Below are 27927 nucleotides of genomic sequence, written 5' to 3'. Positions count from 1 at the left end.
AGGGAAAAGGAATGAAGATAGGGAATCCACAACTAAGAGGGTAACTTTTGTAAGTGAAGAGAAGAGGGATGGATTTGAAACGTAATGTAGATGATTGTACTTGTACTATCTGATCTACAGATTTGTCATCCAGGAATCATGTTAGGAATTATTAAAATTAACCACTTCTATGTATATATCACCATACCAGAAGCTGTCCCCCTAATGCATTGTTGGTGGAGTTGTGAACGAATCCAACCATTCTGGAGAGCAATCTGGAATTATGCCCAAAAAATTATCAAATTGTGCATACCCTTTGATACAGCAGTGTTTCTATTGGGCTTATATCCCAAAGAAATACTAAAGAAGGGAAAGGGACCTGTATGTGCCAAAATGTTTGTAGCAGCCCTGTTTGTAGTGGCCAGAAACTGGAAAATGAATGGATGCCCATCAATTGGAGAATGGCTGGGTAAATTGTGGTATATGAATGTTATGGAATATTATTGTTCTGTAAGAAATGACCAGCAAGATGAATACAGAGAGGACTGGCGAGACTTACATGAACTGATGCTAAGTGAAATGAGCAGAACCAGGAGATCATTATACACTTTGACAACGATATTGTATGAGGACATATTTTGATGGAAGTAGATTTCTTTGACAAAGAGACCTGAGTTTCAATTGATAAATGATGGACAAAAGCAGCTACACCCAAAGAAAGAACACTGGGAAACGAATGTGAACTATCTGCATTTTTGTTTTTCTTCCCGGGTTATTTATACCTTCTGAATCCAATTCTCCCTATGCAACAAGAGAACTGTTCGGTTCTGCAAACATATATTGTATCTAGGATATACTGCAACATATCCAACATATAAAGGACTGCTTGCCATCTAGGGGAGGGGATGGAGGGAGGGAGGGGAAAAAAAAATCGGAACAGAAACGAGTGTCAATATAAAGTAATTATTAAATAAAAAAATTTAAAAAAAAAAAAAAAAAGAAGAAGCTGTCCCCTCTGCTGGCCATAGATTCATTTAGTATGTTTGATATGAATATTAAAGAGCTTTTCTCCTTGCCTCCCTTACTCTGCATCCCATGAAACAGCTGAGTCTTGAGGCTCTGAACTTGTATTCCCCACCACAGTGCCACACATTAAGCCAAAGGAGTTTGTAAAAGGTCTTGTGGTTGATTCTGAGCTAACTCAAGCAGTAGTCAAAAGTCAATTATTTACCAGGAAAGTTGCAAATCCCAAAACAGTTTGTCTTTTCAATGATTTAGGCCTAAAGCCCTGGTTTGGCACTAGCTTTCTAATGACTAACAGCTGTAGGCAATGTTCTCCCAGAATTAAGACATCAAAAATGTAGAACTCAGACAATTTCCCCCTTTTGAATACATGGCAGTGAGCAGTTGAGATTCTCTCAACTACCATGAAGCCATCTACTTTTCCCAGTCTCATCTTGGGAGATAGGTCTATTGACCTGGAGGTACTATAGGACCCAGCTTCTTAAACTGTGGATTGCAAACCCATATGGGATCTCGTAACTGATTGTGGAAATTGCAAAATTATTTATTATCAGTAAATGTTTCATTTGCATAGCTATTTTATATACCTACATATCTAGGATCACATAAAAATTTCTTGAGCAAAAATGAGGCACAAGTGGAAAAAATTTTTTAAAGCTTTAGTATAGGAGATTCTACTAAGACTTCTGGTCCTGTTCCTTAATCAAGAGGCTCTAATGTTAGAATGTGTGGGTGCCATGCTGATACAAATGTCTTCCCCTAAAAAGCTTTTTATAGAGCCTGAGTAAATAACAACTGATTCAACTTTTCTTAAAATCTCATTGAATAGAGGGGAGGGAGGAAATGGTACATTGGCTTAGGTTTATTTCCTTATTTTAAAGGTCCAATATTTTAACTATCACCACTTCCTTCTCCTAAGTGAAAATTATTCCTCCTTGTTCTTCAAGTTCATAACACCCAATTGCTTATATTATATTAATTTGCATTTCTGTCTACACATTTATTTAATCCTTTACATCTTTTCATCAAAGATTTTACACTTACACAAACACACAAAGTGAATCAGCATAAAGAATATTGGATGTGGAGGGGAAGACCTGGTTTTGAATATTAGTTCTGCTACTTATTGCCTATATGACCCTAGGCTAGTTACAACTTCTCTAGGTCTTAGTTTCCTCCTCTGAAAATGAGGATATTAGACTAGGTTACCTCTTTAGTCCCTAACTCTTTAGTCCTTCTCTTCTATAGGACAAAAATGAGTCCTGCCTCCAAAAGTTAACTACATAAGTAGGTCTCAATCTGTGAACCTGTGGGTCTTACAGCAACAGGTATAGTCTTTTGCATATGATTTCTCAGAGTTTTATTTCTAGATTTAATTAACACAAAATAAATGTTCTAATTTACTACTTTTGCCATTCCCTACAAAAGCCAAGTAAGAACAGGAAATGTTTGTTTATTTTTGTTAATTTAGATGAAATCCACACAACCTGTAAATAGCTGCTTATTTGTGACGATCTCAAATTGATTTTATTGATTTCATTGATTTCGTTATACACATCTATTAGATCAATATATGGTTTGTTTTAATATAAAACTTAGGGCAGGAACCAGTCTCTATAGCTTTCTTTTTTCTAGCTATTACCTACTTAATGGTATTTGAAAAATATCTATTAATCACAATATAAGAACTTCTTTAGAAAAAGCAAATTATGATCAAGTAAGGCAACTTCTAGATCCAAAACCACTTTTCCTTTATCACAGACCAGGGCTTTAATGCCTATACATATTTTTTTTTCTACTTGAGCTTTTTTTCAATCAGAACAGAAACATTTCAAAGGGATTTTTTTTTTTAAAAGAAATTGAGCAATATACTTGCATGATGGGACTGAGAGATCACTAAATGTCATTTACTTTAACATGTTGTATCTCAAATAAGATTGTACCTAGAAAAAAGTTAATTTCAACAGTACTGCTCAAAACCTATCATTACACCATATAATTTAAAAAGCTTTGCTATAGGAGATTCTATAAGAGTTATGTCTTTCAAACAATCTATGTTTGTCAAAGAACCTTAAAAGTAAGTATCCTCATTTTTTTGTTAGAAGAAAAAAGAAAGAAAAGAACTGGTATTGAGCTGTCCCCAAAATCATAGAGTACATGGGAGGAAAGGACCTTGGGCAATTCCCCAGAATGTAATAAGATGATAGGATATTACTTAGTACTTTCAAGTCTCATCAAAGGTCACTATGGGTGCCCAGAAGGACAATAAGGAAAGATGCATTCTATCTTCCTTAAGGACCTAAATATATTCTATCATTTTCAAATAATCCCAAAACACTTGAGTACATCTATTTCATTTTCCCTCCTTCTTTCTACTTTTTAAACTCAGGGATCAGAGAGGGGAAAAGGTGAAAGAGGGGGATCAATCGGGGTATTGAAGTGGGAAAAAAGAAATCAATAATCATTATTCAGAATCCTTCTTGAGTTCTCTACCTTCCTAGAGTATTGATTCATATCCAATACTCACCACAAGTTCACTGAACATAACATCCAATTCTTCCACAGGGGGCATGGGAAATGCAGGTTCCATGGTCTGAAGAGCAAAATTGCTGTCATTGCGTAATCGATACGTGATCTCTGGGGGATCATTACTTTGAAAGCAGCAGAAGACGAATGAAATCCGTCCACTTCTTTTCCTTGGGGTCATGGTCAAAATTCTTTATATTTCTTGAATTACTAAAAGAGAAAATGAGAGAACTGAGTATTTATATTCAAATGAGAATGTAAACCAAATTACAGACATGCAATACAAGCAAAAGGTTATGCTAAAGTGCAGACCTCTAAAAAGAGCAAACAAGCCTTAATTAAATGTTGTCAGGGTAGATTCAAATCTTCCTAAATCTTATCTATCAAAACATAGAGGATAATTTAATGTTCCTATGGTATTGCTTTGATCATGCTATTTCCTGTTCAATAACCAGTGGTTCCCTATTGCTTATAGTACAAAATGTAGATTCCTTACTTAATCTTACATTCAGATAACTTTTTGCCTAACCTTCTTCTTCTTCTTCTACTACTCCCCAAGCCGACCCTGTGTTCTAATCGGATTACATGTTTTTATTCACTATACATGACTTTTGATTTCCTATTTTGAGGACTTTATCCATGCTATATAATCTCTATCTGTGATGTACTATTTATAGAAATACTAAATATCCTTCAAGCTCTAGTTCAAGTACTCCAAGTTTCATATGGTGTTTCTGATATTTCCAACAGAGGCTTTCTAAATAACATTTATTTCCCTTAGTGGATACTTCCTTATGTTCTGGGGGCTGCTCATAAAAAAAAACAAAAACAAAAACAAAAACAATGTACATAGGATGTTCATTTAAGTTTATTAACTTTTTACCCATTGTTTTCTTAAGTCTAGACCAGTGGTATCAAACTCAAATAGAAACAAGGGTCAAAAAATCTTACATAATTATTCAATGGGTCATACTAACTACAAAAACTACATATCAACATTATCAATATTTTATCATATTTTTATTTATTGTGTTAAATATTTCCCAATTACATTTTAATCTGTTTGTAGTTGAGCTATTCAGCCTGCCTTTGATAGCTCTAGTCTAGACAATTAATAATATCAAAGCCCTGATTTTTATTATTTGCCCATGACCAAAGAGTAAATGCTCATACTGAAAATCTAACAATGGTGCTTACACAAGCAGGCTTCAGTATACCCATTTGTGTTATAGTTATTTATATCTATAAATGTCTTTTCTACCAGACTGCAAAATTCTTAATGACAAAGGCCCATGCCATTCTTCAAATTGTGTTCCTCTCAATGACCAGCATTGACCAGTGTCAATAAGTGCTCAATAAATATTAAATGAAAATAAAAGAAACACAACCAGAAACTATTTTTTTGTGATGTTTATAAGGAAGCACTTGATTTTGTCTATACTAGTAAGAAAATAATTGTGAAAAGCTCAAGTTTAAAAACCAATCCAGAGCACTTCTTCAGTAAAAGAACATTCAAACAACAGTTTAACAAGAATCTATATACACACACATATATGCATATATGTGTTTGTGTATATATCTTGGGTTCCATTTATTAGCGTGGCAATGAGACACTGAACTTTAACACAAGTAATGGATTCAAATTACATGAATAAAAACCAAAATGATGATTCTCACAAAATGATGTTTGAAAGCCAAATTGTTCACCACAATTACTTAACTGAATTCAAAGCAACTTAATAATGCCTTTTATAACACTAGACCTAACCAGGTCCCATCTCCAAACATCACGATATTCTAAAGAGCTCGGAGGGCACACACAAAAAAAGAAGCTAACTGGAAGATACATAAGATCCTCTGGCTCTCACGTGTTGAGTTTAAATAGAAAGAAATCCCTGGATCATTATTGGTCATGTAAAGACTTAGAAAATCACAAGTTTATATGCACTATGTTATAATGTATTTTTTTTTAAATTTCTCAATTACATTTTAATCTGATTCTAGCCCATTCCAGGAATATTGCAAGACCTTGTAGGCTTCAGGCAGCAAATTTGATACTTCTATTCTGGTATATAGAATAAGTTGTTTTTTATTTTTGTTTTGTTTTGCTTAGTGCATCAATATTTCAGATGAACAAACTGGAGTTTTAAGAACCTGAGATTATTCACTGTCCCTGCACAAATTTTGCTTCTGTATCCCAGAGAGATAATAAACCAAATGGGTAATATATAACTTTCAGCTGATTACCTAATACTATGGTTTCATAAACAAAAGGTTATCATCCTCAGGGTTGTCTCCCTAGAACTATGCATTCTCTGGAGTTGTGTTTTCTATTCTCCCTTCCCCAACAATTAGAGCTATGGCAGGGTCTCCCCTCTTCCAGTCTCAAAAGTGATGAATTGTTGATGAAGTCATCAAGCCTGTGTTGGAACATCTTGAATCCTTTGTATTTAGATTATGCCAATTCTACCATGGCATCTGGGCCTTCAACCAAAGGACTTTTGCTCATCTCAGCTTCTGGCATTTGTTCAGAAGCAAAAAGGAAATTTCTGGTGTTTCTAAAAGTGTAGTTCATTTAAAATATTATAAGTAACTGCTATGCACTGCACAAGGAAACAATTAAGTAACTTCCTTGAATCCTGGAACAGGTGCATTTTGCTTAATAAAGAATTAGACATTCTATCAATACTATTCTTCCAATTAGTCAGAAGAGCTTACAGTACTCTTTTGGGGTTTTAAAAAAAAACTCTTTAAAATGGCACTAACTCAAAAATAGAACCTAATATGGAGATTCTGCAGGGGCCCTATAACAATAGAAGGATGCTAGCTGCAAATCACTAGAAAAAACGGTTTATACACTTTCTATTATTAATAATTCACAATGCAAATATATTTATTGTGAGTGCAAGGGATAATGTTGTGAAAAGTTACCCAGGCATGGGTTCTGTCAATAAAAAGTTATAATTATGGGAAAAAAAGAGAAACAAATAGACTTATTTTTAAGTCTTTCTTTTTCTCATCAAAGGTAAAACTACTGCATTCCATGAAGTGTGTAGAAAACCTTGAAGTGTATCCATAGATACAAAAACAAATTTCATGATTTTTTTAAGCTATTGATAAAGAGACAGGCTTCCATTCTAGCAAACCCAGTCCCTTCAATTAAATCTTCATTCCAAACAATATAATCCATCCCCAAGATGGCTGGCTAGGGATATAGTCTAAAATGTTACACATAAGGTAGATTGTCTCCATCCAAACTTCACTTATTCATCAGGGATTGAAATCTTATCCATTGGCCATAAGTGCATTATGTTGTGACACATAAATTGTCAGCTTCTTAGAACTCAATGTCTCATTTCCATTTTTTCTAACCTGCCTAGGAAGAGTATTGTTGAGCATCCTCAAGTCTTTGACTTGCAAAGTACTGTTAAACTATGTCTCTCCAGTTAATGAAAAGTGAAATAGATGCCATATTCTTAGATTGGAAACGCTTATATTGCTCAGACTGATTAGAAAAACAGTTATTTCTGTTAACCAGGGATTAAGAGTGTTATACTAAAGCCTTTTTGCTAGAATATGGTACCTACATCACTTACTACTAATTGGTTTCAATCTTTTCAATTAAGGCAATATAAACATTCTCTAAGTGCTATCTGTAAATGCATTTAGATTGAGAAGGTAAAAATGTGGCAAATACTGTAGAAACTACACAAGATGGCCTGGCCTATGTTTATAAGCTATATGAAGAACTAGATTTGTGTGTCTTTTTGCATTTCAATCAAGATAATCTTTCATGTTTAATTCTACAAAAAGGCTCCAATAAAATGCTGACATCTTAACAATGAAATTAGGTCATTTTTTCCCTTTGTTATCCAAATGCCAGAAGAGATTTGTGTGATCTCTAGGCTTCCTGAAGCAAAGTTATCAGAGTGGTAGAGTAGAATGGCATTTATACAGAACTTCAACAATTTACCAAATGCTTTTATGTATATGGTCTAATTTGTGCCTCATAACAACCATGTGAGGTAATGAAAAAGACAGAAGTCTTTGATAAAAGGAAAATCTAAAGAAAAAGGATGACATTTTAGACAAATCTGACAAAATTAATGCTGATAAAAAAAATCAATATTTTAAAAAGATGTTTGTCTCTCAGAGGGGAAAAATATACTAGAAGACACCTAATTTTGCTGTCGTCTTCCTTTACTACAAATAAATTTAAAAGGAAAATCAGTTATGCCATTGGGGGTAAAGAGGGAAGGTAGTGATGGACTTCTAAGTATGGGACCAAATAGATGGCAAGTTAAAAACTTTTTCCAGATCCCATAAATTCTCAACTATCTCTGAAAAAAAGAATTATATGTCAGATATAGAATGAGTACAGTTAAATTCAAAGATCAAAGAGAATCCCACAAAGTAAAATCTTTTTGAAGTAACAATGCATAATGCACATAGTCCTTGAAGTGCTCACTCCATATTTCAGTTCACAGTCCTTAGTCTTCTGGCAATGATACACAACCAACCAACCTACAGGATAACGTGTGACCTACACTGGCATCCCCTTTCCTGTAGAAACTTTGATGGAATATCTTAGCCACTACTGGCACCCCATTCCCATGCCTCAACAAATGGCAAACATTGATTCTGAGAAGAATGACATCTGCTACTTTCTGAGAGCACCCCTAAATTTAAGATCCAGTGCCCTATAAGGCTACAGAGAATTTATTCAGAATATCCTCCCCACTCTCCCCAAGACCTGGGGAAAAAAAGTATGAGTTGCTCATTCAATCTAGACAAAAAAAGAAGAGAGGGAGTCAGAATGAATGGCTACAGTGGAGTGAAACCCAAGATTCCCTGTTCTGTCCTATAACTGACTACTCAGAGTAGGTACCAAGCTCTGAACCCCTGATACTCCAGCAAAGGAGAAGTCAGAAACGGCTGTGAATCTTGGCTGCATAGTTGTTTTTTACCAGCAAAGTGGAAGAAATCAGACAGTAGCACCAAAAATATTTATACCAACTCCTTTTATAGAAGCAAATGATAGGAAACCAAAACAGATATCCAAACTGTGATATGTAAGTAATGGCATTCCAATCCTTTTTATTTTCCAAGACTTCTTTTCCCCATATGTTTTACTTATTGCCAAAAAAAAATTATTATTTGAAAGACTACAAAGAAGAATACAGCTGAATTTAAAGAATCCATGAGTAGATATATGAACTGAATCAAAATGAAGTAAGGAAAATTATACAATGACTACAACTAAGTAAATGTGAAAAAAAAAAAACAATTATAATTTAATACTAAGAAATGATAATGACTGTCCAAGCTTAACACCTAAGCAAGAGATCAGAGAAGACAACTCCCCCATGATTCTTTGCAGAAGTAAGGACTCTGTATGGGTGCCAAACACTAAACATGTCAGACTTTTGATACACTGGTTAACTTTGCTGAACTTTTTAACCTTCTGTTTTCCTACCAGTTATGAAGGATGGTTTGCTAGAAGAAGATAAGAATATGTGGAAAATGGAAGTAATGTGTAAACAAAAGCTAAAAATAAAATTTTTAATATAAAAAGGTATTTAAAGTTTCACAAAGTGGACATAACAAAGCCTAAAAACTGAGTTTTGTAAGTATATAAAAAGCTCACTGACATGTATTTTGGATTACAATGATAGTACGTTAATGAAAATTATCTTATCAAGAAGAATTTGGGGAAAAAATGCTTTGCTTCTTTCCTAGCTCTTTCTATTCTCTTACACATTCCACATGTCTGGTTTTATTTCCCAAAAACATAAGATGCCAAGAAGATTTGGAAACAAAATAAGAGAACATAGTCTAAATAAGCTGAGGATAGTATAACAAGTGTCCCTTAGAAACTTGAAAGAAACTTTGTTTTCCTCTGAAATATCCACATCCTCTAGGTCAAGAAACTGGGAAAAGGCATTTCATAGCCATCATGACCAATAGGAGCTGTTCTTTTCACATTTGGTTTCAAAAGTATATTGAGGCACTTTTTGGAGTGGATTCTGGAAACGCCACTTAGCCAGAAGATACTTCTCCCAACCCAATGACTTCCTCAATGCAAGAAGAAAAGTATTATTACCCTGTCATCCTAAAAAAAAAAAAAAAAAAAAGTCAGGACTAGCTAGATGGCGCAATGGATAGAGCACCAGCCCTGAAGTCAGGAAGACCTGAGTTCAAATCCAGCCTCAGATACTTAATACTTCCTAGCTGTGTGATCCTGAGGCACTTAACCCCAATTGCCTCAGCAAAAAAAGTCTCCTGAAAGGAATTTCCAGACTGCTGTTTCAAGTCCAATTTCACCATGATAGCCATACATTTCTACCAACAGGACTATTGGCAATCAAAACTTTTCTACTTTCTCTACGTCCCTTGGTAGTTAATCCTTGGCAAGTAAAGGAATCAAGTAATTTTTTTGCATGTCCTCAAATCCAAATAACCATATTCCAAAGAAAACATTTATTGATTGTATCCTTTGAAGCCTAACATGCTCTGTTAGCACACATACACAATGAGAAAAAAAAAAAAAATCCGAGATATTACTGTAGAACTATAAGCTATCAATGTATCTTCATTCCAAGTTTCCATCTCAAAGGTTGCCAACAATTGTTCTGTTTAGCAATCTAGGACTTGGATATAAATCCCCCAAACCCAATATAACAAGGTTCTGATGTTAGAAAACTTGTGATGGTCAAAGAGAGAAATTGGAATTGGAAAATCAAGTCATGCACTCAAATTATCCAAGAGAAGATTATCCCCAAAATGGCCAATAAGGACAATTTAGTAAGCTGATTTTATTTAAAAAATAAAAAAAGACAAGAAAGAATAAGCCCCTTTAAAGAGTTTTTCAGTATGCTATCCTGCTCTGGGCTGTACTCTAAATGAAAATGTATTAATTTGAAAGTCCTTAAAACAATCACACATTCCCTAAGTGCAAATTCTATATGCAAATCATTGTACTATGAATAATATAAAGTGTAAATAAATCACTATTTTCAAAAAGCTCATTATATAATAGCCTGTCAGACACTTAAAAATAATTAACACAAGCTGGAGACATTCCTAAAGAACCTTCACCTTGTATAGAAGAATCTTTCATGCAAGGAAAGTGAAGGCAATAATATCCAGGTAAACAGGATGGCTAGGATCCAAATAAATCCTCCAAGTCTGGTGCTCTTTCCCATTACAACCTTGAAAGCATACAGTAACATAGTACCTCAATACATAAGAGAAGCCCAAACCAAATATCTTTCAGGATTTTAGGAGTGTAAGTTTTACTAATTGAGAGAAGGAAGACTTCATGGAGGAAGCCTGCATTTCAGATTGGTCTTAATAGAGGAAAAGGATTTAATAGACAAAAAATAAATATATCTTGGGTATGGACAACAATGTGAACAAGTGAAGTGGAACAGAATTAAATACAAGGAATGGCAAGCATTCTACTTTGCATAACAGATTCTACATATTTATTAGTAGCATGAGGTTGAAAAAAGAAGCAACAACACTTATGGTACCAATTTATAGAGCCTCAAATGCCAGGAAGAAGCTATTACAAGTCCATGTGAAGAGCTTTTACTAGAAAGCAACGGAATAGAGAACAATGAACAAGATATTTAAAAAGACAGCATTTATCTATTAGATAGGAAAGGAAAAGGAGAAGAGTTAAACACTAAAGTTTCAAATATTGGTGACCGAAGAGTCTGGTACCACTAACAGAAATAAGGAAGTCAGAAAGTATTGCAAATTTAAGTTCCAAATTCTGGGAGCAGGGAAAAGAAAGGGAAAAATTAAAAAAGAAAACAGAAGTGTAAAAATCCTTTTCTTTCAAATTGAAGTTTCTATTTGATCTCAGAGACCTAAAATATAGATTTTGTCAAACATTAATATGAATATTGAGCAAGTAGATGGCACAGTGGATAGAGGATTAGATATGAAGTCAGGAAAATATGAGTTCAAATTTAGCCTCTTAATATTTACTGGCTGTGTGACTCTAGGAAAGTCATCTCTCTCTTTCTTTCTTGATTTTTCCATCTATAAACTGGGGATAGCAACTACTTCCCAGGGTTGTTGTAAGGATAAAATAATATTTTTAAAGTACTCAACAAAATTTAAAGTGCTAAATGAATGCTATTATTACAATCACTATTAATGAACTACACACATAACCACATGAGCAAGAGGACTCAAAGAGGTCTATTCACATGGAGAGATTTGCTTCTTAACATGTTCTTAGCTTTTAATTATTCTTCAATTCATGGTTTTTATTTTCAAAAAGAATTCCTATTTATAATAAAAATTCACCCACATAAGCACTTTCTATAACTCACAATATTCTTTCCTTATAAGCACATATTTTAAGTGAGCAATGATCTAGAAACTGAGAAAGAAAAAGAAAATAAGATGGTATTATGTTCACAGGGAAAGAATGCTTATGAATGAATGATAAAGCATGCATAGCCCTCTCTGTGTTAAGCAATGCAGATAAAAAGACAAATAATCAAGACAGACCCTGCTGCCAAGAGCTTACATTCTAAGGGGGGAAGACAGATAAAGGGGAGCTACAAGATGGGGTGAGGGTACAAACATCAGCACTGCAGTTTGGAAATATTTGAGAAGTGACATGCAGAGCTGGCTTCAGGAAAGATTAGGCAAAAGTTTATCTATCAGAGACCAGTGGGAGAGGGATGAGGGGGAAAAAGCTGGCCATTGGGTAAACAGCATGCTAAAGAAATGACTGGTTAAGTAACTTGTTTTTAGTTCTGTCAGTTCTCTTCGGGTATAAGTACCTGTCATTTTTTTTTTTTTTTTTTTTTTTTTAGCCTGGAAACTTTTCCCTTCTTTGGAACTTTTCCCTTTTTTGGTATATCCAAAAAGAAAAAAAGAAAAAAAATCAATGCCTCTGTACTTGTAAACCGGGTATTGCTTTCATACAGATTTCTTCAGAGCACTTCAGTCAGGTTCAATTGATCTTCCCAATTTAATCCTCTTAAGCATCATTATTTTTAAGTAATTGCAGATCTGGCTCTGAGACTGGAGTGGCAAGCCACTCCTTCGGCATCTTCCCTGCTTCAGAAAATAGATGATTATTATGTAGGAGCTGTTGAATGTTTGAAAAAGACAAATGAAACAATAACAACCTATAAATTTTGACACTATTTATGTCTGGAATTGCTGACCTAGCTTTAGGAGAAAAAGACTAGGTCATTTTCTTAAACTCACAGAACATCAAAGGTATTACAGTGATATGCCCTCTCAATTTATAAATGAGCAAATTGATACGCAGAAGGGTTAAACGATATTCCTCAAGATCACGCTATCAATTACAGGCAGAACCAGCACTAGTTATTGAGGTCACCTAATTCTCCAAATGTAATATTCTTTCTGTTATTCCACATTAACTTGCTTGTATATTGAAAAAAAATAATTTGTTCCTGTCATTCAAGAAAAAGATGCTATCTAGGAGTAGAAAGTAAGAAAACATGATTTTATGTACATTTACCTGGTGGACCTGGAATCAGGAAGGCCCAAATTCAAATCTAGCCCTAGACATTTATTAGGTATGTGATCCTTGATTTACTTCAAGTCTGTCCATATGTCTAGGTTTCCTCTTCCATAAAATAAGGATAATAATACCACCTGCCTATTACTAGAATGGTTCTTAGGATCAAATGAGTTCATAATATTTATAAAGTTACCTTGCAAAGCTTGAAGCACTAAAAAAAACTGACTAATAAGTTATTATCATTATTGTTGTTATTATTTATCATGTGATTATGGCTTTCATACTTAAACCATAATGATTTTTATGCTCTTGTCTACAGCAAATTTCTATTTATAAATAGCATACTTATCTCACACGGATATGAAAGTAAGTATACAATTATTGCAGTTTTTCTAAAATAAATACAGAACCTCATTAATATCCAAATTCACACATGGGCCTTTTCAGATATCACTATTCAAACTACTTTGAAGATATAATAAAATTCACTTTTGGAGAAAGAAAAGGAGTTTTTTTAATATAAAGAAGTCTAAGAGGGAAGCTAATAATTATGAAAAAACTCAACTATTAGAACTATAAGATTTCTTTTTTAATAAAATATGTAATAATATAATATTTGACAAAAATATAACCCTAACCTACCTTTCCAGCATTATTACACTCAGAGAAAAGCCAAAGTGGTCTACTACCTCTCATTCCTCATACACACTATTTCCCCTTTGCACTAGATTTCCACCATGCCAAGAATGCATTTCCTCCTTACCTGTACTTCTTGGAATCTACTGTTTCTTTCAACACTCATGTCAAGGAACACCTTCTGTATTCAGTCTTTTCTAATTCTCCTCCCTCCTTCCCCGCAATCCATTTCCAAGCTCCTAGTATTCTGTCTCCCAAAATTACCTTGAATTATTATTGTATATTTTTATACTATTCTTTGGTACATGTCAACTAACTCCTTAGAATGTAAATTCTTTCAGGGCAGGGAGAGTTTCACTTTTATCTCTGTATTCCCAGTACCTATTATATAAAGAAATACCTAATAGTTTTGTTGACTAATTGGGTTTCTCTCAAACATATTAAATAATAATACCCAAAAAATCTTATTAATGAATGTATGATTTTTTTATTTATGCACAAGACCCATTAAGTAATTTGGGATTATAATGACCCTTTGTATTCATTCCAAGAAAAATTATAATTCTTTACAAATAGAATAGAAATGAAGTCAAGTCCAGATGGTTCTATAGCTTCCTGTTTATTCAAAAGACTCACTAATTGATTTCTTTCTTTCATGTTTTTTTTTAAACATTATTTTTATGCCAGGCTTTTAAAATATTTTTTAATATACAAAAGAAGAAAATCTTTGTTCACTATGTAGAACAAAGATTCTTGGTTAAAATTAAATTTGATCTCTGGTAACTATTAACAGACCTCTAGCCTTTGTCTCATAGCAGATGTCAGCACTTTTTGATTGAGGAAAAACTGATAGATGAACAAAACCTTATAAGATAAGAAAAGTCACTTAACTTTTTAGGCTTCAGGTTCCTTGCCTGTAAAATGAAATCCAAATGACCTTCAAGGTCTTCCATTTCTAAAATCTAAGACTAAAGAGCTGTTCAACTGAATGAGCATCAGGAGGGTGTGGTGAGAAGCAAGGGAAAGAAGAACAGGTTCAAATTTAGGGTCTGCTGTAAATGGAAACATTTCAACCAGATTCCTTTGCAGTGACATTCCTATGTATATCAGCTGAGCAAATTCCTGAAAGGAAGGCCAGTCTAGACTCTATAGCCCAGTTGTCATCATTAAATCAAGCACTTTGTAAAGTTATTCGGCTTATCTGCATGAGATAAAAAATTCTCAGTAGATTTGTAAGAAGGAGAAGCATTATTTAAACAAAACAAAACAAGCAAAAAAAAAAAAAAAAAAACCAGCAAGAATCTTTAGTTTCCCTATATTTTGAAATACTCAAGAGATTTAATAGTCCAAACTAACCATTTCTACCAAAAAAAAAAAAATTCCTAATGCACATCTAGCAAGCTTATTAGTTATTTCTAGGAAGACAGAATTAGGGAAGAAGTGATTCCCCCCATCTCTTTCCTCTCACATTTTTCTCAGTCATTAACTTCATTTACTTATTTCATTCTTTGGACCTGGAGGCATCTTGTCTGTCCAGGCAATTTGTGAAACTGTCACAAAAAAATAGGAAGGAAAAAAAAAAAAGGAGATAAAACACCAAAGGGCCTGGTATGGAGGTCTCCTGATTTTCCCATATTTTTCATCTTAGACATAAAACATGCTGGACGTTCTCATATGTACATTGACACTGTTTGTAGTTGCATGTGCTACACATGTTTATAGAAACCCAAGGGCATGGTAATTTCTGGTTTTAAAATTATAGCTGTGGCAAGTTGTTTACCAGATTCAAAAACTCTGATGCATTCCTCAAAAAGGGATGGGCTATATTAGTTGCTTTGCTCCTTTTTCTTCAACGGGCTACTCCAGACAGAATACTACCCCGACTTTAAAAGTAGTTCTCGCTTAACAGGTTTTGATCATTAGGAGGTGAGGAAAACACAGAGTGCAATTAACCCAATGTATAGCAATACTACAAAAATGTAAAACTTGATTGAGCTACATAAAATCCCTGCTTATAATTTCAACTCCTCCTGTCCACCAATTTCATTAAATCAAGAGAAGTTTTAAAAAAGATAGATCATAGTGGAAACCAACTGAATAAAGATTTGAGTGTAGCGTAAGTATGGCTACTTTTGACTCCAGTTCCTTATTGCCTTAAAGGCTGATTATTGAATTCTTTAAACATTTTATGAAATGTGTATATATCCTCTGATTTGTGATAGATACATATTTGAAATTTTATTATGTCAATCTGCGAAATTAATTCCAAATAATTTTTTAAAACCCTTAACAAATTGTAATGTTTTATCTAAATGCCCTTCATTAGTTGTCATCTGTATCAAAGAGTGCTCCATCTCTGTCAACACTAATTTCACTTTTTATCACCTTCTCTATGAGGTACAGTCCAAGTATCATTCTCATTTTACAGAAACAATCTAAGTGCTTTAGTGATTTGTTCAGGAATACAAGGAATCTAACCAGGTATTCTGAAACCAAGATGAGTCTTCCCAATAAAAGTCTCTCATCATAGAGCACAGATGAAGGTCAGGAAAAAAGGGGGAACAGTATTTATCAGGATCTTCATCATATAGGCTAGGTTAGTTTTTTCCTCTTAAAATCAAGGAAGCTGTCCCTGAGATTGGATTGGTCTAGAGGACTAAGGCTCTAGTGCCTAAAAGAGCTTATCTATCATCTAAGGGCATAAAATATGCCAGCCTAAGATAAATCAGAGGTGAAGGTCCCACTTCAGTTTATCACATAGTGCTCACTAAGAAGAGAGAAGCTACATCTACTAGAAATAGTGCCATAGACTCACTGAGCATCTTTTTAATGCTATGGCTAATTTCACAACTATTTAAAACTGGTTCTTCCCCTCCATCTAAAACAGCAGGTTTACCAGAGTTCTCCTTCCAACTCTCTTGTAATAGCAAGTCCTTTCATTTTTCTGAGCCTCTGCTTAGTAAAACCAATATTTGGGACCATCAGGTCCGGTCTTAATGTCTTTGTTTCTTTCTGTACTTCCTGGATCTCTCACAAGATAACACTGAATGAGTTGTGGTATATGATTGTAATGGGATACTACTCTGCTATAAGAAATAATGAGCTTAATGATCTTAGAAAAACATAGTAGATTTGCACAAAGTAATGAGCAAAATGAGCAGAACCAAGACAATGTATACAGGAATAACAATATTGTTTTAAGAACAACTGAGCAACCAGGTCATTTTGAAGATTATAAATACATAAATTAACTCCAAAAGACCTCTGAAAGAAGACTTTCTTTCATCTTCATGCAAAGAAAAAACTGATACATAGAACTATGTATAGTAGCCATCTCTAGAGTGGGGAGTGGGAGGTGGGGGAGGGAAGCAAAAAGGGAAAAAAAGAAAATTATATAATAACTTTATTACATAATTAAAAGGAATAGCTGGTTGTGCATAATAGATTTAGTTTCATGTGCAAGCTTTTTTTTTTCCTATTTTACTATGTTGTGGACATGTTTAGTTTATAAGTTCAGAAGAGAATAAAATTAATGAATGAAAAACATTTAAAGTACTAAGTATACTGTATGTTTTATCATATCTCATTCTATTTTAAAATTTATATGTCGTATAAAAGTTTTTCTTGTATTAAATTTCTACTAGGTTGACAAAAACAAAAATAATGCTTGCTTTCATAGATTAGTAAATACAATACAATTTGAAGACAGAACAGTAAGACCATAGGAAGTAGGGGAGAGGGGAGAGCATAGGAAAGGGGGAAGAATGACACAAAACTTCATAGAGAAGGTAATACAAAGGCTTCACCAAAGAAGCTTCAGAAGAATCTAGGAATGATAAAATCTAGACTTAAGAACAGTGAATTCTAGCACAAAAAGAGAACATCCTACAAGAAATAAGAATGTAGACATAATTATAGTAAAATCCTACATAAATCGATGAAATCATATGGCTAGAATTAAAAATACAGGATGGAGAGTATGTGAAATGCATGCTCCTAATCCCTCTTTCCAGAATGATTAGGGGAGGCTTTAAATGCAACAAGGAGCTTACATATTTTATCCTACAGGCAATAAGAGGCACGCTGAGGATTTTGTCACCAGGGGACTGACTAGATTATCAGATACCCTTCAAAATCTTGGCAGCTCTGTGAAAGGTAGTTTGAAGAGGGAAAAGCCTGTAAAGAAGTAAATTTAAGGGGATGGATATAAGCAATATTGGGAAAATAGAATTAGTGAAATTTGACAACTGACTGAATGGGCATGAAGGAGAGAGGATATGATAAATGGAATAGAGAAGAAACAAGGATGACTCATAGGCAGCGAGATATTGAGACAGAGATCCCTACAAATATATCCACTGAGTAAAGAGATGTTAATAAGTATTCAAGATAGGTAGGACAGATGATAATTGGTGTTAAAAAGTTGAAGAATTCAAGGAGGCCAAGAACTGAGTAAAGATCTTTGTAATTAAGATAGAATGGGAAACCTAGGAAAAGAGCAACTTTAGTAAAGTAGTTAAGTTAGAAACATGATAAAAGATTGAGAAAAAAGGAAAAAGTGTCAATCTTGTGAGATTCAGGGAGGATGAATTACAATTATTTAGAGAACTTTAAGATAAATTAGATAAGGAGTAGTCACTATGATTGGATAGAGATTAAATGAGAAAATCAGTGATAGCCCAATTGAGATTAAGAAAAAAATCTGCAGTTGACCCTGCTGTCATGACAGGGTAACTTTCTCCAGGGGTGTTCAAAAGTATGAAAAGAAGTGAAAATGGATGTTAGGGTGGCTGAGAATTGAGGATTGGCAAGATACTAATTTTAATACAACAGGGGTCAAGAGATCCAAGGATATAAGATAGTGTAGGGTTATATGGTTAGAATGTAAACTATAGGGAGAAAAGACTGTATATTGGGCAATAGTCAGACAGGAAAAAGTAGGAATATCACAAAGGCTTCATGCTGATGTATCTGAATTTAAGTTATTTTCAGTGTAACTAAATGCTTGGATAATTTTATCTTGTCTTATCTCAATGTGTATCTCAATACACATCCATGAAAGTGTATACACCACACTCCTAAATGAAGAATTTCATTATTTTAATCTAGCACTTTTTATTTTCTACCTCTCCCTCTATGTTTAGTTATAAATTTTACAGTTCTGGATTTATATAATGGATCTTATTTGTGCAAGGTGCCATAAGTATATCCACTGAAACTAGAAAGCTTATTGGCCCTACTAAAAAAATTAAATAAACATAAATGTGTACATATAAATCTCACCAGAATGTGGGATACAAACATTTTTTCTTATACTCTGCCTCATTTATAAGCATCCAGTCCTGATGATGATGATGATAGTTTCGTATACAATAGAAGGCTATGGGCAAAGCAGTTATAGTAGACTTTTTAAAAGTTAGCCTAAAGGAAAAAAATCTACAGGGAGAGATATTTGGAGCAGGCCATGGAAAAAAAGACAGTTTCTAATTCTTTTTTATTTTTTATTATTATTTTTTTTACTTTATTAAAGGATGGTAGGTATTAAAGGTATTAAATTCTAAGATTTTTACCTTGTTTTTATATCTTCACTACATTAATGTTTTGTTGATAGTTATTAAATTTTTATTACAAAGTTAATTTTAAGTTAAACTAAATCTTTAATTTTCCTTACAGCTCCAAATATAAGATCACAGAATATATCAAAAACTGTAAATAGACAATTCTGGGCAGAGGAGTGGGGGGAAAAAGCTTTTGCTGTAAGAATACTATTTTTGTAGGTTCACATATTTAGAAAAGGAATCTTCATCGAGTGAGAGCAGCTAATTCAATCTTCTCATTTTGCATGCAATTGGATAACTATAGTAGTCTCAGAGTGCTTAAGCAATTTGCCTAAAGTCACATAGCTAAAACCAGCAAAGTTGACTTGAACCCAAGTCCTTGAACCCAAGTCTCAAAATCCTGTAATGTCCACATCATATCACTTTATAATCATGAATGTAAAATGAGAAGGCTGAATTTGAATGATCTTAAAGATCACTTCCAGCTCTAAATATATGAATGTATTGCCCACACTGAATATTCTGCTATTTAAATTTAAATGACATCAACTACAAAAAGAAAAGTTGATTTTTTTTCTGAAATATCCTAAATTTACTTTGTCAATTAGTTGACTTATTTATTCTCAATCTGTTAGACTGTAACATGGATCACAGGGCTCATAGATACTTATTCAATCACAAAAAATATAAAAGTCTAGGAGTCTTCACTAACTTGTAATTGAATTTGTTTCAATATTTTATGTTTTTAAGGGGCAGCTAGGTGGTACAGTCTATAGAGCACTGGCCCTGGAGTCAGAAGAACCCAAGTTCAAATCCAGCTTAAAATACTAGACAACTGACTACATGATCCTAGGCAAGGGCAGATCACTTTACACCTTCTTCCCTTTTCCTTTCCAAAAAAACCCAAAAAACAAACAAACAAAAAACCAACACACACACAAAAAAACCTCACACTCACATATTATAGCAATCTACAATCGATATCCTTGCTGGCTTATTTTTTCAAAGAAGGCATTGTAAATTTGTTTTGGGGGTTCAACTCCAGTTTTGAGGTTTACCTCTACTATGAGATTTGCTTATTTGTTGTTAAAGGACCACTTTTTGCTTGCTAATCTTAGAAACTTCCAGTTATTTCCCTCAAACATGAGCCTGACTTCTTCCTCACTTAACCAGCAAGATAATAACTTAGCCATTTTCTCCAAGCCACTTCAAACTTCCACATTTCTCTCCAAAAAAATTATGCACTAAATATAGAGTAATTACTGCTAAATCCACAGAAGATGACAAAATCCTATACAAAGAAAAATCCTTTAGAAATTTATAATAAAGTCCAAATGCCTACACTTCCACTAGCTTCCAGGGACCAGTGGCAAGAACACAAGCCAATCCCCACTACTGAGTCAATCCTGACCCAAGTATAAGGATGGCTGACTGCTGCAATGAATCTACAGGGAAAACTCCCCATCCCCTTACAATTTTCCTCCATCCACAAGCAGCAGACTCTGACTGTACCCAGCCACAAGAAGGAAAAAGAAGTACAAGAGGAATCAGAGAATCAAATATGCTGCCTCTTGTCTATTCCTGGCCTTGAGGTAGGAAATCCTCCAAGGTTTCAGTGACTACCAAAACATATTTCAAACTCCCCTGATCCTACAAGAAGTAACTAAAGTTAATTCTGTCTGATCTATATTAAACAAGGTAACCATAGTCCAAGGGATAGTTCTGACAGTTGTTATACTTTCTTTCCTTCTCAAAGAGGACCATGACATCAGGGAGATAAATCCAATTCACTTTCAAATCATGGCATTAAATGAGACAGGGTTGTGCAAAATCATCAGTTCTACTTTCTCCTCTAAAGCCATCTCAATTCAGTAGCAAGATATAAATCAGGATGAGTAGAGATGGCCCCGGATGAACTAGACTTTTTTTTTTTTTTTTTTTAACAAGTCTCAATTGGACTGAGACAATGCTCATTCAGTGATTAAGGCTAGGTAAGAAATGAAATAATTTTTTTTTGTTTGTTTTGTATTTTAATCTAGTAAAAAAAAAAATCAGTCTTTGAGGAGAAGAGGAGTACTAAACTAAGACTTTTTTTTTCCCCTAGGGTGAGGGAAAGGAGAAAGTTTTATATTCAAAATCTAATTTCATTGAACAAAGCCCAACTTGATATTACAAAAGCTAAATAATTAAAAAAAAAAGAAAAGAAAAGAAAAGAAAAGCTAAGAAGAAATTTAGTAAATTCTATGTTCAACTAATAAACATTCTTAGAAATTACTCATATAGCTAAGGAAAAATATTCTAAATGCCAATACTATCAGGGACTATCAGCATAGTGGAAGAAGAAATCTTTTTATTAGATTTTAATTACTAGATGTGAATTGCCACAATCTTAAGGCAAGTGTTTTGAAAGCCAACATCTCTAATCATCAAAAGGGAAACAAGTAGGAAGCTGATTTTGATGCTCAGCACCTACTCCACCCCATTATGTAATTTTCTATATAATTACTCATGTGTGATAATTGCTTTATTGGGTAATTGGGTAGAGTTATTCACTAAGGACAGGGACCGCCTCCCTTGAAAAATATTCTCAGGAGGAGATTCAGGGAAAAAAAATCTGCACTGAAATCTCACTCCTAGCTTTTGGACAAAGCCCAGGATTGTTCCATTTAAAGTGTGTACTTAAGTTTGTTACTCTTGTTGAATTTAAATTATTTGATAAGCAATTTTTCCTGCATTTTTTTTATCTTGGTCTTTGTATCAGGCTGTCCCTGTCTTTCTATTAATATAAATATCAAAAGACAGAAACTTACATGAGGGGCAAGATGATAAAACAAAAGGTCAACCTTGTTTTCAGAAAGAACTTGGGTTTACAACTTGCCTTACTAAGTTACAGATGGCTTATTGATCTAGATTAGGTGACAGATCCAAAATCGTTCTTCCCCTAAAAGATATCTCTCTCTCTTTCTCTCTCTCTCTCTCTCTCTCTCTCTCTCTCTCTCTCTCTCTCTCTCTCTCTCTCTCTCTCTCTCTCACACACACACACACACACACACACACACACACACACACACCGTATATGAAAAGAAATGTAAAGTCAGAGGCAAAAGTTCAACCCAATCTTTTTCTGACCCTAAGCCTGGAGTCCAATTCACTACATCATACCATCACATATGTGCCCACATGTATGCATGTGCTATTTATTAAGACTGTTTAAGTTGAAGAGAAGGTTCTGATACTTTATAGCAGGCATTTCCACCCCTGGGAACTGTCTGCTAATAAAGTCACAGGTCCAATTCCCTATCCTTACTCTTTATATTATTATATTTACAGATTATAATTCCATTTAAATAATCAAATACATTAAATATAAATTATTGTGGGACCCTGAGCAATGAAGTTCATTTCTCAGTGTTCCTAGTCATTCCCTCAAATTAAAGACCTTGAAATGGTTGTTTATATTTATTAAATGTGATAACTTCCTTAATGAGAGTTCTTTAAAAGTCATATGTATTGTACTAAATAAAACCTAAAATTATGAAGGGGAAACAAAATAAAATAAAACATAAAAAATCAAACACTTGAATTTTCTTCTATTACAACTGACAAGTTAAGAATAAATTACAAAAGACCCTCAAATCCATACAGTTAAGATTTTGTGCTTAGGAAACTGGAAGTAAGGTGGTTTCTTCAAAAGAAAAGTTAGGAAAGCATCTTAGTTTGAAGGAAAGGATAACATGCTTGGATTTTTGAACATGTTTTAATTTGAGATATCTGTGAGAATGCAGTTTGAAATATTTTGGGATCATCTATACTGAAATCACAAATAAATCCATAAGAGCTGATGAAGTCCCTAAATGAAAAAATTAATAATGAATGAAATAATAAATGGATAATATAAATAATAAATGAAATATAAAAGAGGGGGAGGATTAAACCATGGATCCCTGTGCATAGGGAGTGTAATACTTTAAATGAACTAGCAAAAAAGGCTTCTGTGAAAAAGAATAGTCACATAAGAAGGAAAAAAATCAACAAAGACCTGCGGCACAAAAACTCAGAAGGATCCAGGAAGAGAAGGTGATTAATAGTGTAAATCCAAGAAAAGAGGCCAAGGAGGAAGGAAGAAGATTAGAAACTAAGAGATCATTGGTAATTTTGAAGAAAATCATTCTAATTAAGTGATAAGTTTGGAAGCCAGAAGGCAAAGAGCTGAGAAGTAAGGTTAGAGACTAGAAGCAAGAGGTATTGAATTTTTTTTTTCCTCCCTAGAAGTTTGGGGGATGATGGATTATGTTGACTATTATACTGACTTTATATAGCTGGGCAAGTCAGTTCAATTCTTTGGGCCTCCATTTCCTCATCTATAAAATTATAAAATGAGGCCAGGGGAGTGGGGTTGAACTAGATTTCTGAGGTTTCTTCCAGCTCTAAATCTATGATCTCTGGCTCATGGTATGCAATTTAGTACTTGCCAAAATGTGTCAGTGGATTGGTGCCCAGCCATAGTTGGAATTCTGCTCTATATAAAAATAGTCTCAGAACTTATCAGTGACAGCTCACATTGAACTCCATAAGAATTCCAACTTGTATATGAGATGAGTCTCCATGAATTCTCTATTGGATGATACAATTGGCCAGAAGATGCTTTTGCTTACCGGATATAAAAATGTGTTTTTATACCAACCCTCTAGGATAGTAGTCTCCAAAGAGAGAAAAAGAGTTCCCCCAAAGGTCATGTCCTTAACCTCTTCTTCTCCCCTCTTTGCACCTTCTTTTCAACTTCCCTAAGATTGTTTTTAAAAAATAGTCATCAATTTTTTTTTTTAAGTCACCAAAGCTTACAATCTAAATGTCATCCTCCATTCTTGACCCTCCTTATGAAGAGGCTGGTAGGTTTGGTTTATTTAATTTTCATTAAATAATTTTCTCCCCTCTTATATCTTTAATGCAGGTAATCACCATCTCATATCTGGACTACTGCAAAAGCCTCAGCCTCAAGTGTCACCTCATTACAATCTCAGACTCAGTTGTCCAAACAGTTTTCCAAAAACACAGATCTCACCATGTCACCAACCTATTTAATAAACTCCCGTACTATCACAATACAATATAAAATCCTTTATTTTGGCATTCAAAACTCTCTACAATTTGTTTTAGCCTCCTGTTGGCCAATCTTTTTATATCTTACTTCTCCTATATACTGTGCAATTCAGTCAGTCAGTCTTCAGACACCAGGTATTTTCACTAATTATCCCCTATGCATAGAATTCCTCTTCCATTTCTATCCCCTGGCTTCCTGCAAATCTCAACTTAAATGCCAATTTTTATAAGAAGTCTTTTTCTATCCTGCTTAATGTTGGGGCTCTTCCTTCTACTGATTATTTCCCATACAAATAAACTTGTATATCGTTTGTACGCAGTTACTTCCATATTGTCTTCCATTAGACTGTAAGTGATGCAAGAACAGGGACTATCTTTGGCTTTGATTTGTACCTCCAGTACTTAGTACAACATCTAGAACATAGCAGGCACTTAAAAAATGCTTACTGGCTGAAATATCAACTTGACAATAGGAAGATGGGTTGCAACAGCCAACTGTAGGGAGAGCTAACAAAACATACTTATCTATCCTTGTTCACCAAGATTCTGCCATTTCCTCTCAACCTCCTGACCTTCTGCCTTTTGGGGCTTCGAACCAGCCAGAGCAGCAGTTGTGTTTATGGCAATCAGAAAATTCTGCCCCACTGCCACCAGACAGTTCACCTAAAGGGTGAGGGTGCCTCTGTGCCCCTTGGGGTAGGGGGACAGTGAGTGGTAAGAAACCCATCTCCCTCTTCATTTTAAGACAGAGTTCCAAAAAAATGAGAAGCCCTGGATGGATTGTGGTCTTCAAAAGAGATATCATTACATCATTTTCAAAAAACAAAACAAAAAACAATCCACCTTCTTCCAAACTTCCTTATTATATTTGAGGATATCACCACCCTCTCAATAATTCAATAACTTTGCTATCATCTCCTATATCTCATATTCCCTCAATCCCTTACATCCAATCATTTGCCATATCTTGTTTGTTCTCTCTCCACATACCTCACAACTGTCCCATTCGCTCTACTCAACCAATCAACAACCTATTTTAAGCCCCCATCATCTCTTGCTGCTGCTATACAAGAATCTTATTGGTCTGCTGCTTCAAGTCTTTTTTCTCTAATCCATCTTTCACACCACATCATTTTCAATCAACTCTGTAGGACTGTAGGACTAGACATTTCATTTTTTTAAATTTGTAATTAGTACATATATCATTTATAAATCAATAAAGATACACATGTTGGGAGTGACACTCAAAATAATTTTTATTGATAAGGATACAGAATAAAAAACAGTTTGTACTCTAGTTCTAGATCATTTCATCACCGTGTAACAAAGGGCATATTTATATGCACTAACAACAATTTGGTGAATGTGAATGAGCTGACATTGCTTCCTCGGTCTATAATGTCTGCACAATGTAATTCCATTTTATCACCAAAAAGCTTACACATGCAAAACTTTACATTAGTGTCATTTTTAATGACAGATATTTCCATGAGCTTATGTTTTTAAATAATGTAAAGATATACTCTATATAAAATGGAGAACTTAATGACCTCCTGGTTTTTGGAAAAGATTCCTCCATACATAATGGAAAAAATAAATTACAAAAAGCACTATCAGCTCAATAGATGCTCAGATTCTTTTTGGTAGATACTCTGAATCAATACCTTTCAATCCTCACTATACAAGTTGGACAGGAGTGATTGCACTCCAAACTACTTGGAGAAGAGTCTCCAAATACTTCCATTAAATTCTTTTATGCTACAAAAGTTTCTAACTAATCTCATGTGAACAATGTAAGCACAATTCCTTTTAAAACTTAAAAGCCATCCACATGAAAGAAAGCCATTTGTACTTTAGCTTTTAGATCAGAAATGCACTCAAAATGTTCAAAATCTCCATCAAGTGTACTTGGGCCTTTATCTATATATACAATCAAGTTATTAAAAAATAAGGGATCCTGTCAGACTCTTTGTTTAGAAGTTTTCTGTATTTCAATAAATATGCAATTTTATGAGTACTTTTCCAATAGACACAGTTCACAACTTTGTTGTGTGCCAATAGTATAAGGATGCTAGATTTGGGACCAAGAACCAAAACTAAACAAAACCAAACAGTTGTTAACATATATACATACATACATATATATATATATGTGTGTGTGTGTGTGTGTATACATATGTGTGTATATATATGAAAAATACATATTTTATATATATGAAAATATATATATATATATATATATATATATATATATATATATATATATATATATATACACATACACAAATACATGGGGGTCCATGAACTTGTTGTGCAGGAAAAAAAATCTTTATTTTTACTAACCTCCAAATGAAATGGGCATTTCCTTCAATTGTGAATATAACACACAGCATTCTCAGAAAGGGTTCATAAACTTCATTGACTTCCAAAAGTATCTATGACACAAAATGAGCTTAACAACCTTTACTAAGTGAATGATTTTTTAAGTTGTCAGTCCATCACAAGATGGTCAAACTTAAAGTCCAGGGATGCTCATCAGCAATTTGAATGAAAGACCATCTGAATGTCAGGCATATTTAAAATAGGATCTGTTGGTGTGTATAGCTTTTCAGTATCTCAAGTTGTAATCAAAACTCTCAAGTGAACTAGGCTAGTTTTTGATAAAAGATATTAAAACCATCCTTAAGAACTGTCACAGGAAACTAAGGTTCAAACTATTAGCATACCTTATTGGTGATCTAAGTATAAAAAGCCAATTTATTCCCACAGATTTTTGACCACTCCGCAGAATGGTCACCACAGAGGTACAGAAGCTATATTCAATTAAATGAGTAATGTATCCTCTATGCATATCCATTTCTTGTTATAAATAATTAGATTTTTAAATTGTTAAATATTCTAGAAACGTCTCATTTCATTCCAATCTCAAACTTAGACTACCAGAATGACCTAAAGTAGGCCTGGAGATTCTGTTTCAAGGTCCTCTCCACACATAATAAAGTATGATATAGAAGCTTTACATGCATATCTGGCCACACACACACACAATTCAAAACTTAAAGGTTTTACAATTCTTGATATGGTACTCACTAATACCATGGAGAGCTATAGAATAATGATTTGTCATATCATCTCCAATAGTTGCTGTGGCCAAGAAATTCATTATTTTGTAGCTAACATGGTAAGGAGGGTCTCTGAACTTAAATAGGCTGATCCATGGAGGGGAGAAATACTATCTATCACAAATCTCATCCTATTTTATAGATAAGTTCTTAAAAAGAGACCCTATCTAAGGTCATTCTCATGTCATAGTGAGGGATTGGAAGAGAATTTTAGTGGATTATATCAAATGTTTTATGTTATACAAAAATGCAGATATGATACACACAAATGTATGCATTCTATATATTTTATGCATGTATATTACACAACAATATATAACAGTTGCATAATGGTCATAAATCAATTATCTTTAAATATATATGCTAAAATATGTATATATGTGTATACAAAGTGCATTATATCCATTAATATGAACTTGTAGTGATATCAAACACTATAAAAAATTCACTTATACATTCC

The 27927-nt window shown here is 33.9% G+C and overlaps 1 protein-coding gene across 4 annotated transcripts in view; it reads right to left on the bottom strand.

The window, feature by feature from the left end:
- DAAM1 (dishevelled associated activator of morphogenesis 1) overlaps positions 1–27927 on the bottom strand; it is a 207286-nt gene that overhangs the window by 126940 nt on the left and 52419 nt on the right. For all 4 annotated transcript variants that reach the window (XM_051977752.1, XM_051977756.1, XM_051977753.1 and 1 more), the window contains exon 2: positions 3530–3738. In XM_051977752.1, the coding sequence (XP_051833712.1) occupies positions 3530–3709 (180 nt within the window). In that variant the 5' untranslated portion in view covers positions 3710–3738. The remainder of the gene's footprint in view (positions 1–3529; positions 3739–27927) is intronic.

The sequence above is a fragment of the Antechinus flavipes genome, chromosome 2 (genome assembly GCF_016432865.1).
Source record: "Antechinus flavipes isolate AdamAnt ecotype Samford, QLD, Australia chromosome 2, AdamAnt_v2, whole genome shotgun sequence".
NCBI classification, from domain to species: domain Eukaryota; kingdom Metazoa; phylum Chordata; class Mammalia; order Dasyuromorphia; family Dasyuridae; genus Antechinus; species Antechinus flavipes.
The sequence above is the reverse complement of the archived record's forward strand: the minus strand, read 5'-3'. Positions and strand labels throughout refer to the sequence as shown.